The sequence below is a fragment of the Zonotrichia albicollis genome, chromosome Z, assembly GCF_047830755.1.
Source record: "Zonotrichia albicollis isolate bZonAlb1 chromosome Z, bZonAlb1.hap1, whole genome shotgun sequence".
NCBI classification, from domain to species: domain Eukaryota; kingdom Metazoa; phylum Chordata; class Aves; order Passeriformes; family Passerellidae; genus Zonotrichia; species Zonotrichia albicollis.
The window spans coordinates 37,931,533-37,943,085 of NC_133860.1; the positions used below are offsets into that span (position 1 = coordinate 37,931,533).

Here is an 11,553-nt window from a genome sequence, read left to right on the forward strand (position 1 = left end):
TTCTGATTTGTCCTGATGAAATAAAGCTAAGTGCTTACCAGTCTGTGAAATAATGAAGATATGCTCGAGTTCCTTCTCTTTGCAAATAGTGATAAATTCTGTGTTACGGTATTGAGTTGCATTGTGACTTTCAGGGATGTGTAGTCCAGGAGCTAGGGTGGTGACAAGCTGAATTTTGTTCAGCACCATTCACCTCAAACATTCCTCTTGTTCTCTCTGTGCTGGCTTCATATCCATATTTGGAAAAAACAAGATAAAAGGCATGACTGAAAGCTAGAGGAGTGCATCGCATCAGAGCTTGACTAGGTACACAATTCTATATAAAAAAATCTATTGCCTCTTTCCATGTATATCCTTACTAAGTAATCCCAGAAGATGAAATCTTTGAATTTAACAGTTTTAATATGTAATCTAGGACATTTTAGTGTATTACATCCAGAGATAAATTTTCCTTCATAATAGTCAGTCCCTGTATTTAGGGTTTGTGTGTTCTGAAATATACAGCATATGCTGTTCAGCATTGTTTGCACAGTGTCTTACGAATCACATTTTTTTAGACAAATAGAGCAGAGTAAAGCATGCTGTAAAGAAAAGAGCAAAATCAGAATACCTGAATATATGGTAATCTAAAACAAGTTGTGTGGGGGGCAAGGGATAGATTGCAAGAAAGCCTTTATACTCTGTGCAAATATATATGGCACAGGAAACACGTTTTGCCTTCTCAAACATCTCAGTTTTAACAGTAAGTGCACACCTGAGTCTACACCGTGACACAGGACAGCATTTCAGAAACGTGGTGGTTAAATCCTGTGGTGGGCTCCCCAAACAGAAGGGCATTTCAGAATACCTTCCAGCACAACATGCAGTTTTCCCTCCAGTCATTGCTTTAGGTGGATCTCCCACAGTTATTACCTGATGCTTGTGCAATATTTTTTTTGTGCCCTTGGAGTGTGTTATGCTCCCTTTTGATGCCAGTATTTGTCTAACACCTTCCTGAACCCACCATTCCAAGAGAGAAACAAGTCTTTCTTCAGTGGAACACACTCTGGCAGTCATCTGGATTGTTAAGATTTTGGAGGTTGCTTATTTAACCAATTGGATTTGCAGAGTGAGAGGAAAATGCACCTTGAACCTTGGGCTGAGTTCAGGGATGTCCCTGCCTTGCTCCCAAGGTGTGCTCGGCTGGGGCAGCATGGTGTGCTCAGGGACAGCTCTGTCCTGGAGCTGAGCCCTTGCAGAGGGGCAGGCAGCCCGTGCAGCTTCATGTTGGGCAGCTGGACCACAGCCCCTGCCCACTGCATCAGGAGGAGCCTTCAGCAGCCACGTGAACAGAGACCAGCAGTACAGAGGCAACATTTTAGTACGCTAAATCCAGAAGTGTTTGTAGGCAGCTGGAGAAGAGCCGGAAATGCCTCTCTCTCCCTGTGTGCCCTTGGGCAGCACACAGCTGTGAATGCAGGAGGAGGAGAAACTGAGGGCTAGGGCAGTGATGGATGTGGTGCAAAGGCATCTAAAAGCTGCAAAAATGCATATTGCACGAGTCTGATGTGCTAACAGGTAGTAGAAGGGGCTCTTCAAATGAGAGGTATTTCTTACTGGAGAAGATCAATCTGGGATCTTGTCAGCAGTATCATCAGAAATGAGCAAAAACTTTCTAGTCCAGCAGGAACCTTTAAAATTTTAGCTCGTCAGCATGTTAGAGAGGAAAATGTTGAGGAAATGCCTTTGGACAGCAGCTGAAGCTGAATGTGGAGTCCTGCATGGGAACTCCATGTTGGGAGAGAGTTGGCCTTCCACATCTCAGAGAGCAGCTCCAGCCTGACGCAGCAGGAGTGGTACTGGGCCAGCTCCCCGTGGCGCACGCTCCAGGAGACAGGAGGGTCGTACCACCAGCAAAGTTCTGTCTGCCCATCAAGGTAAGCCTGTTACAGAAGTACTAAGTAAACATAAATGACTTTATGGTGGTACAGGGCAGATGAGTAGGCCTGGCAAGCTCCCATTAGATCCTGGTCGAATGCACATACTCTGCCTTACTCTGGGTTCATTCATTCACATGTGATGGCAGAGAAAGCAATTTGGCTTTATATAAATAAGTCTTTATTCCTGCCTAGTTGTTGCATATCAATTGCAGCAGGGACCATTGTCTCTGAATTCACCCAGGGATGCACACCGGGAGCAGCACAAGTAGCTGCTGACACCAGGAGCGCCTGTGGGATGAGGCTGTCCAGTGCTCTGCTCCCTTTGCAGCCTCTGGTTTTCTCACCTGGGCTGCGGCTGAAAGGAGCAGACCACTCCAGGCTGGCAAAGGCTCATACCTGTCAGCATAGAGGGGGCTTGCCCTGTGCAAGCAAGCAGAGCATTGGGCCCACAGATTAGACCCACAAATCTACAGTTTTACGGTGAAAGATCATTCTGCCGTTACCTACTGTGGGGTTTAGAAAACAGCACAGGAGCAGGGCCTGCCTCAGGCTGAAAGATGGATAGACAGAATTTCAATTACCAGGAATTCTCTAAGGATCAAAAGTATTTTAAAGAAATATTTTTTTAAAAACTCACAGAGGTGATAAATGCTGTTTCTGCCAGTCCCGCAAGCATGTCTTGTATAACTATAAATGTGTCTGTGCTTCACAGGTAGTGGTTGTTTTTTAGTTTTTTGTGGTTTTTTGCAGAGTGGGTTACACTACTGCCAGCTCTTACAAAACATTGATTTTCAAGGGTATTTGATAGAGGGTGGAATCTGGTTGGGGATTTTGGTTGGGCTTTTTTGTTTGGGTGAGTCTTGGTTAGGATATTTGCTTGGGGTTTTTTTCCCTCTTTTTGGGAGTGGTGGTGGTGGTGAGGTTTTCTTTTTTAAAGAGAGGAAAGTTAGTATTTTGGCTGTTAAATTTTCCAAGTGCATTAGCCACAGTATTGGTACAACGAGTACCACTGAGTTCAACAGGGACTTCTCTATAAGATAAGTTATTAAATTTCAAGATTCAGGTCATAATTTATTTATTTTAATTTTTTCATCATTTTTCTAAAAGTTTTAGCACAGGTAGAGAGGATATTAAAAAAGTCAAGAAAATACATGTCACAAGTAAAACCAGTGAGGTATTGTTCAGCTTAATACAGTTACTGTAGATATTTTCTGTGTCCCCATCCTAGACTTAGAGTTGCTTGTAATTTTGCTTGAAACAGTGAACACCCCAAATGAAGATGGCACTACAGGACAAACAACTGCAATGATTCCTGATGTGTCCTTCCCACAGGAGAGTCAGATGGTGGCCAGCTGAACCCAGCTAGAAATTTAAGTTCAGAGCACCTTGTTCTTTCAGGGTCTTCAATTTTATTCAGATATTGCTTGTACTAAGTGATTAAATCAGTCTTAGAGCAGGAGCAGTCCAGAAGGTCGTAGCTTAAATTGATTATCAAGTGGCCATCTAGGGGCAATAGCTGGACATTTGATACAGCGTGGGTGCTGTTATGGACACAACTGAGATTGATACTCTTGGGATTTGAAAATGCATCTGTGCTGAATGCAGTAAACTTGTAATTCAGATCTACATGCTGTAACTTCCTGAGGTTGTGAAATACTTGGTTACCTACTGATGTTAGTTCACAGGATGCATTACAGGATTAGCACCTCTAAATTGGACAGTAGTTGGAACAGTCTGTCCTTTGGCATGATCCCCAAATCAAAGTTATTTTGACTGAGGTCCAAGAACATGAGGTTTTTCAAACCTTGAAAGACATGCTGAATGCTGGTATTAATGTGGGATGAGGAAAGATCATCTCTAGAACTTGCCAGAGATGGAGATTTTGGAAAGGGCTCTGTAAGGTGTTGACATAGAGAGGAGTGAAGGGTAAATCCAGCAGGTCTAGGCTGGCACTGTCCTAAATGAGCATTCCTGGAGATGGAGGTGTATGTTGTGGCTCAGATTCTGGTAACAAAGTCTGCTCAAAGCTCTCAGCGCTTCGCTAGAGCATCAGAACTTTCAAAGTGACTCTGGCTTAAATCTAGATGTTGAAGCTTTGCCAGTTTCTCCAAATAGCCAGAGCCTGGCTGCAGAACCTGTGAGTTTCCCTGGATGTGGAGGTGGGTGAGGGAGGGGAAGGCAGCAGAGCTGGTGTGCAGGGCTGCTCAAAGCAGCTCGCATTGAGAACCATCTCCTCCAGCAAGCTCATGCCACTGATGGCAGGGGGCAGTGCATGGATGTGGGGTGGGGTTTGGTCCAGCTTTTGGAGCCTGGTTAAGCTCTGAAATGTGTCAGCATTTAGATTTCTGAGGTGCCATAACTGCAGATAGAGACCCTTGACAGAGACACTACAGAGGCCTTATGAAATATCTGGGCTTATGTAGGGCTCCTTTTCCACACCATAAAATGTTCCCAGCCAAAAGGTCTGAGCTGTGGAGTCCTGGATCCCCACCAGGGCCCCAGGGATGTCAGCACAGCTCACTAAGTCCAAACTGTAGAAATGTGACTGAGAAGATCCAGGTTCAGTGTAGGGAATGTCTTTGCCTTTAAGGATGAGAGGTATGTGTCTGTTCTTCTGCAGAGCTTGGACACCTTCTGCTGACATTGGTTGTGTGTTGTTAATGTGAAAGTGGAATGTTTGAGGTGTCGTGTGGGAAAGTTAGGAGGAAGCTGCAGTGAGGAGGTGTGGTTGCTTGTCACTGGAATAAAGAACATACTTGTTATTCCTGTCTGTGTATAGATGCCCCAGGGAATATGGGCCAGCAAATGTTGTGGTAGACAGAAAGATGAGCAGGTTTCTGGTCAGAATTACTGTCTTCAGCTGCCTGTTGCTGAGAAAGGCACCATCATACTCCCAGCTGATCTGACACCTTGAGAAAACAATAGAAAACTGCATCAGTGGCCTGTCTCACAAACTCTCCTGGTAATGTGATTGCACAAAACTGCACCTCATAGCTGTTAAACTCCATTATCTGTTGCCCTCACCAGGGTAAAAGTGTCTTTTTCACTGATGTTTGCCTGGTACCTTTAAGTTCACATTTAATTACAGGGTGCTGCTGAGAAGAAAAACCTGTCCTGAAAGGATGGGTGTGAGGAGCCATTTGTGGGAGTCAGGAGTCATGAGGTATTTAATGTCTAACTTAACAGGAAAATCTCTTTTGCTATAAAAAAAGCCAGCCACTTCCAAGGGCCAAACATGTCTTTCTCCAGTTTTAAGGGCACAACATTGAAAACTGTAAATGATTGTCCTTAGAGGAGAAGCTGAGATATTGCCCAAGTGAATCGATCTCTGCCAGCAGAAAAATTCACCATCTGTCTGAAAGTGCTGGTTTCCCTGTGAAGGCAGGAAGATGCTGCTGTGGTGTGCTCCAGAAATCTCTGTCTCTGACAGGGACAGGGGGTCCACGATTCTGATGAGTAAAAGTGAGGATGCTCCTTCAATACCTTGTTATGTCCAAGTAGAAAAGAGAACTCAGTTCAGAGAAGTTGAATTCTGGAGGGAAGGGACCGCATTGAAGCTGAAATTGAGGACTTCTGTTGTGGCAAATAGTCATAGAGACCTCTCTCATTCCTCAGCCTTCCCAGGTGTACCTTTATTTTCTGTAATCTGTGAAATACACAGTGAATTTAAAAGAGTTATGTACTGTGAATATAAATATGGAAAACATGCCATTGGAAAATCCATCCCCCCCACCCAAACTAACACAACCCACAAAATAACCCAAACAGAATTTTGAATTATTTAAAGTGCAGCAGCCAAAACCCTAGGAAGCCTCAGCACTGGCTTGCAATGCATAGCCCTGGGGTTTTGGGGAGTGTGTTTTTTAAAAGAATGCCTTGAATCTCTCTTGTGTTAATTTGAAGTGTCTCATCTGCAGTACTTTCTTATCAAATTTAGCACATATGAGGATTGTTTACTCTTCTGGATTAATTATTAAACCCTAAAAAAGGATCCCCAAAAGGTAGTTTTAAATTGTGAATGTCATGAGTCTTATAACAAAACTTACTCTAAGAGAAGTCTTAAGTAAACCTTACAGAGAGGAAGTAAAAAAGAGCATGTCTGGAAAATGTTTCTAGAAGGAATGTGGCCAAATTAACTGGATATTAATCCAGTTACACACTGCAGTGAGGAGACAGCAGGAATGTTTGGCTCAGACTAGAGAAAGATCATGCCTGATATGCTAAGTCTTCACAATGTCTACAAAGGCTTTTCAGTTTTATGTGAAAATGAATCCATCTATTACATGGAGAAGTCAGCTCTGTGGATACCAGGGAAATTCACTGAGCGTGTTTGACCTGCCTTGTCCTGCTGATTTCATGAAAGCCAACCAGGCCCAGGTCACTGGCACCCTGAAACAGCCTGCCACGCTGCGGAGGCGTGGGAATGCTCCTGGCATTGCCCTGTCCCAGCTGCCAGCTGCAGTGGGAAGCAAAGGCACAGCCAGGGCAGCACCAGCTCCTCCACAGCCTCCCAAGGACAGAGGAATGGCCTGTCCTGGGTGTCCCAGGGCCAGCCTAGGAGGGGTGGGCTACCCAGGGCTGTGTAGGAGCTGCAGCTCTGGCAGTTCCCTGCCCCACAGCGTGCAGGTGCTGATCTTGTGGGGAACGAAACACGTGTATGGCACAGCTGGCCAGCATGAGTGCTTTAATCTGACACAAAGCTAGCGTGCGAGTGGAAGGAAGCAGGGCAGCAGCTGGGTGTCCGGAGAGGAGCGCTCTGGAGCCATGGCGCCGTGTGGAGGGCAGTGCGGGTGTGCGCCCTGCGGGCGGGAGCGTGGTTCGGGTTTGCTGAGGTGCACATGTGTGAGCCCTGGGAGCAGTGCGTGGGGCTCAGGTCCTTCTGCTGGCACAGCCGTGAGATTTTGAGATTAAACCACGTCTCTGCCTGCCTCTGGCTTAGAAGAGGCAGGTGGGCTGTGCCTGCACTCAGTAGCCTCAGGAGAAGGGGAGGAGCAGTAGTGCTTGTTGCAAACCACCGTCCGGGTTTGGTGAACGTTGTCTTCCTGTCCTTTAAGCACAAATCCCGTAACTGAAGGGTGCCAGGGAGTGTTGGGGAAGCAACGTGGGCCTGCACGGCTGCAGAGGGTGCAGGGGCAGAGAGATGCCAGCAGCAGTGTGGTGGAGACAGCCCTGTCACCGCAGAGCCCCCGTCGGGGTGGGCAGCACAGCTCCTCAAGGGTCCGGCTCCCTCCGGCATGATGGGTCCCAGGTGGAGCTCAGTGCCAGGCAGAGAGCACACAGGGAGGGATGAGCCAGTGCTGCCCATGGCTGAGCCCCCCACACGTAGGTGCTTGGCATGACCTGGGAGCAGAAAGCCAGCCCAGAACCTGCTGTGGATAACGCTTGTAATAGCACACGGACTTGGGCCCAGCCTAGAAGCACTGATACTATGTCAGTACCTACAAAAATGACAAAATACAGACCTAGAAAAGGTGATGCTTTCAATAGTGGTAAGCAAAGGAGACCCTGTGGAGCTGTCTGCTGCCATCTGTACTTTAGACAGATAAAAATAGTTTAACTGTTGCTGTAAATGAGTGCCTGTGTTTTGCCATTCAAATAGAGCAGAGGGTAAGTAAGCTCTCTCCATATGCTTCAGGGTGTGGAGTGGCTCTCGCAATGAACTGAGGAGAAACTATCCCAAGGGGGATCCTGTTGTGCAGCTCTGAGTGCTCAGAGATTTGTAGATTTAATTCAATGAGAAATTTGCTATTAGCCCCAGGTGTGCATTTCATAGGGCTGCTTTTCCCTGAATTAAAAGCCTTGCCTTTTTTTCCCATTGTGTCCCACTTGGAATAGAAAAAAATAGATAAAAGAAAAAAGAGAAGAAAAGCAAAGATAAAAGAAAGTATTAAGGAAAAAGAAAAGCTTATTGGGTCAGTCTTTTCTCCTGCCCCTGGAAAAGCCCTGGTACTTTCTTGCTATTCTCATGTGGTATTCCAAATAGCAAATAGAGATATTATCATATCCCCCCTGTGTACAAATTCCTGTATGAAGAGCACAGTACAAGAGGTAAAATCCTTATACCTCTCCTCTGTCTACCTCTCATACCTGTTAAACACCCCAGGGAAACTTTCCCATCCTCCAAGCTCTCTGTGGGCTGAAGTACAGGGCTGTTTTGGGGGGCTCCCAAAGTCCCCATCCGTGGTGGGTGAGCATGTGAGGGTACCCTGATGCTCAGGCCTGAGGAGGTGGAGGGACAGTGGCTGATGTCCCTAAGCACACACCGAGACACCTGTCCTATTCCTCTGATAAGGACCTTCAGATTCCCCTAAGATAAATCTTGTGGGAACTGGAAGCTTTCAGACACAGCAGGTCAGTGTTTACCCCAGATGTGTGCAGCCCATCCTGGGCAGGACAGGGCTGTCCCTCCCCTCCATCGCCCTGTGGCACAGGGTGCTCTGCAGCTGTGAAAGTGAGCAGGTGGAAATCACACCAGTGCACAGCGTGGGGAGAGCGGCGTGCCTGCACGGCATCACCTCGTGCTGGCTGGGCAGAGGGGTCAGACAAACCTCAGAGCTGGCTGGAAAGCAGGGGGCTCATGCTGAACTCAGCATGAGCAAAACAGTAGTTTCAGAGTGAAACAGGAACTTGCCTGCTTTAAATATAGTCAGGTTACTGTTCACTGATGCTTTTCTGAGGCAGAACAGATTTTAAAAAGTGGAAACTGAGGGAAAATTGTCTTCGTGTTCATGTTGACTGGAATGTCTCTGTCGCAGGATAGTGCAGATGAGGTTGTAGCGCACTACCAGAGAATTTCATGTAATGGGAAATTTGAGCTGAACAAAATTTGATTCATCATTTAGGAAAGGCACAAAATCTTGTTAACCAGCTGACAGTCACAGTTCTTTGGGGGCAGATGGTGGTGTTGGATTGGCTTTCTTAGCTTTGCAGTGGACTCAATGATCTTACAGATCTTTTCCTGCCTAAACCATTCTATGACTCTAAGACCTCTGCCTACACTTTAGCAAAAAACATGGTGTTGCTGATCCATGACTACTGCAGTACAAACAGTAAAGCTAGAAAGCAATACTTCAATCTGAAAATTTACAGTGTTCCTTTAGTATTTAGATGACTTTTTTGAAAGGGGACAACATTTCTAACCATCCCTAAGACAAGTGTGGGTGTGGCAGCTGCAGGCAGGAGGGGATCTGGTGCCAGGCAGCCAGAGGGGTCAGGCCCTGACTGAGCTCCAACCTCGGCCAAACAGCCCAACCTGCCTTTTCCTTTCCTTTCTTTTCTGGCTTATTAGCCTGGCAGCTTTTTTGCCTCAAGTGGCACTCATTCTCCACCACCTAGGAGAGAAAGGCATGAGGAAAAGTTACTGTGCCCAGAAAAATTGTCTCAGCCCGACAGAGCTGATCCAGATCCCGTACTCCATCGGGAAGCCTCAGGTAATCCAGATGCCATGTGGAGTGCATCACAGTCAGCACCCAGGAAGGTGAAGACACCTCAGCTTCTCTGGTGCTAAGGATATGCACAAAGTCTGGGTCTTGGGCTCTGAAACCGTGTGTAAAGGCTGTAGGTGTGCTGGTAGCTGGAGCTGATTTCAGGGCTCACCCGAGCCGTACTGAGCTCATTCCTGCAAGCAGCTGGAGAGGGGAGCAGTGAGCAGGGCAGGAGGGAAGCTGCCACAAGTGCAGAGCTTGCTCCATTTTGCACACTTGGCTAAGCCTGTTGGGTGGACTCTTGGGGCAGGTGGACTCTTGGGGCTGAGAGGCCACAGAGCCAGTGCCCTGCTGCTGTATTTGTTTGCTACCAGGATGCTTCTGTGCTGACCTGATTGGCTGGGCTTTATTCCCTCCTCTTTAATTATGGTATACAAAGGAAATACCTTATCTCAATGACAAGCTGAAAAGCTGACTCCACATTCCACTAATAGCTCTGCCTCTTCCCCAGCCAGTTCTGTGTTTGCTGGAAATCCTGCTTGCCCTGCAGCTGGCCACAAACAGTTCTGAAAGAATTTGATTGGTATGTTTGCTTCTTGTTTAGCTGCCATTTTCCATGTTAACGCTCAAAAGCTAAGGCTTGGTGTGTCCCTGTGTATTGGATTTGGACAGACAGGTTTTGGTAGGGCGAATGCTACAGGGATGGTCTCTGTGAGAAGCTGCCAGAAGCTTCCCATGTCCAGCAGAGCCAATCTCAGCTGGCCCAGGATGGAGGTGCCCCTGGCCAGGGCTGAGCCCATTAGAAATGGCTCTGTGATAACAGATCTAAGAAGGAAAAAAAAGTTACTCTGCAAATGTAATTGCAGCCAGAGAAGAGCAGTGACAATATGTGAGAGCACAGCCCTGCAGACACCAAGGCTGGTGAAGGAGGGGCAGGAGGTGCTCCAGGCACCAGAGCTGAGGTTCCCCTGCAGCCGTGGTGGGACCGTGGTGAGGCAGCTGCGGCCCTGCAGCCATGGAGGCCCCAGGGGATGCAGAGATCCATGTGCAGCCCCTGGAGGGGACCCAGGCCAGAGCAGGTGGGTGTCTGAGACAAGGCTGTGACCCTGTGGGAGGCCTGGGCTGGAGCAGGGTCCTGACAGGGATCTCCAGACCCATGGAGAGAGGAGCCCATGCTGGAGCAGGTCCTGGTAGGAGTCGTGACCCTGTGGGGGACACACACTGGAGCAGGCTGTGCCTGAAGGACTACACTCCATGGAAGAGTGACCCACACTGCAGCAGTTCAGGAAGAACTGTGTCTGTGGGTTGGGCTCACATTGGAGAAGTTAATGAAGAACTGTCTCCTGTTGGAGGAATCCCATGCTGGAGCAGGGGAAGGACTCCCTTCCCTGAGCAGCTGCAAGAACAATCTGCGATGAACTGACCATAACCCCACTCCCTGTGCCATTGAGGGGGAGGAAACAGAGTCTGAGAAGGAGTGAGTAGTAGGGGGAAGATGTTTTTAAGATTTATTTTACTTCTCATTATCCTGCTCTGATTTAGTTGATAATAAATTTACTTAATATCCCTATGTTCAATCTGTTTAGGCAGTAATGGTATTTGTTGAGTGATCTCTCTTGTCCTTATGTCAGCTCATGAACCTTTGTTATATTTTCTCTCCGCTGTCCAGCTGGTGGAGGGGAGTGATGGAGCAGTTATGGACGCCTGGAATCCAACCAGGGTGTGATGGATGCCTCTCCACCTGCTGATCCCTGCTGTGCTTTCCTGGGGTGAAGCACTTTGAGCTCACACTTGCACCCCCAGACCTATTTTTTTGCAGACTGTGAACCCTGGTGGCATAGATATTTCCTCAGACCATCCATACCCTCAAATTTTAAATGAATGAGGTATTTTAGAAGAAAAGTCCTCTGATTCAGGAAGGGCATGAGCCAAAGCTAACCTTGTCTCATGCTGCAGTGCAGCGAAGCCTGTTATTATGCATCATGGAGCTTATGTGTCATATAAGAAAGCAGGAATAACTCCAGAGATGGTTTTGGTTTTAGTAAGTTTTGGGTGGCTTTTTTGTTATCTGTTGTTGTTTGTTTGTTTTGTTTTGTTTTTTGCAAGTGGGCTGGGGGGAAGGAGTGGGACGTTGAGAAAATAGGAAGATATATTATTCAAATAATAAGTTCTGGGGCCTATCTCAATTTCATAGAATCAGAGAATAACCT

The 11,553-nt window shown here is 47.1% G+C and overlaps 1 protein-coding gene across 1 annotated transcript; it reads right to left on the bottom strand.

Moving 5' to 3' along the window:
* Nucleotides 1-3,204: 3,204 nt before the first annotated feature.
* Nucleotides 3,205-4,563, bottom strand: CD180 (CD180 molecule). The gene is given in 7 exon segments (XM_074533579.1): nucleotides 3,205-3,609; nucleotides 3,611-3,772; nucleotides 3,775-3,866; nucleotides 3,869-3,970; nucleotides 3,973-4,113; nucleotides 4,116-4,316; nucleotides 4,503-4,563. Coding segments are annotated over 7 exon segments (1,164 nt in total).
* Between the last annotated feature and the right edge of the window lie 6,990 nt (nucleotides 4,564-11,553).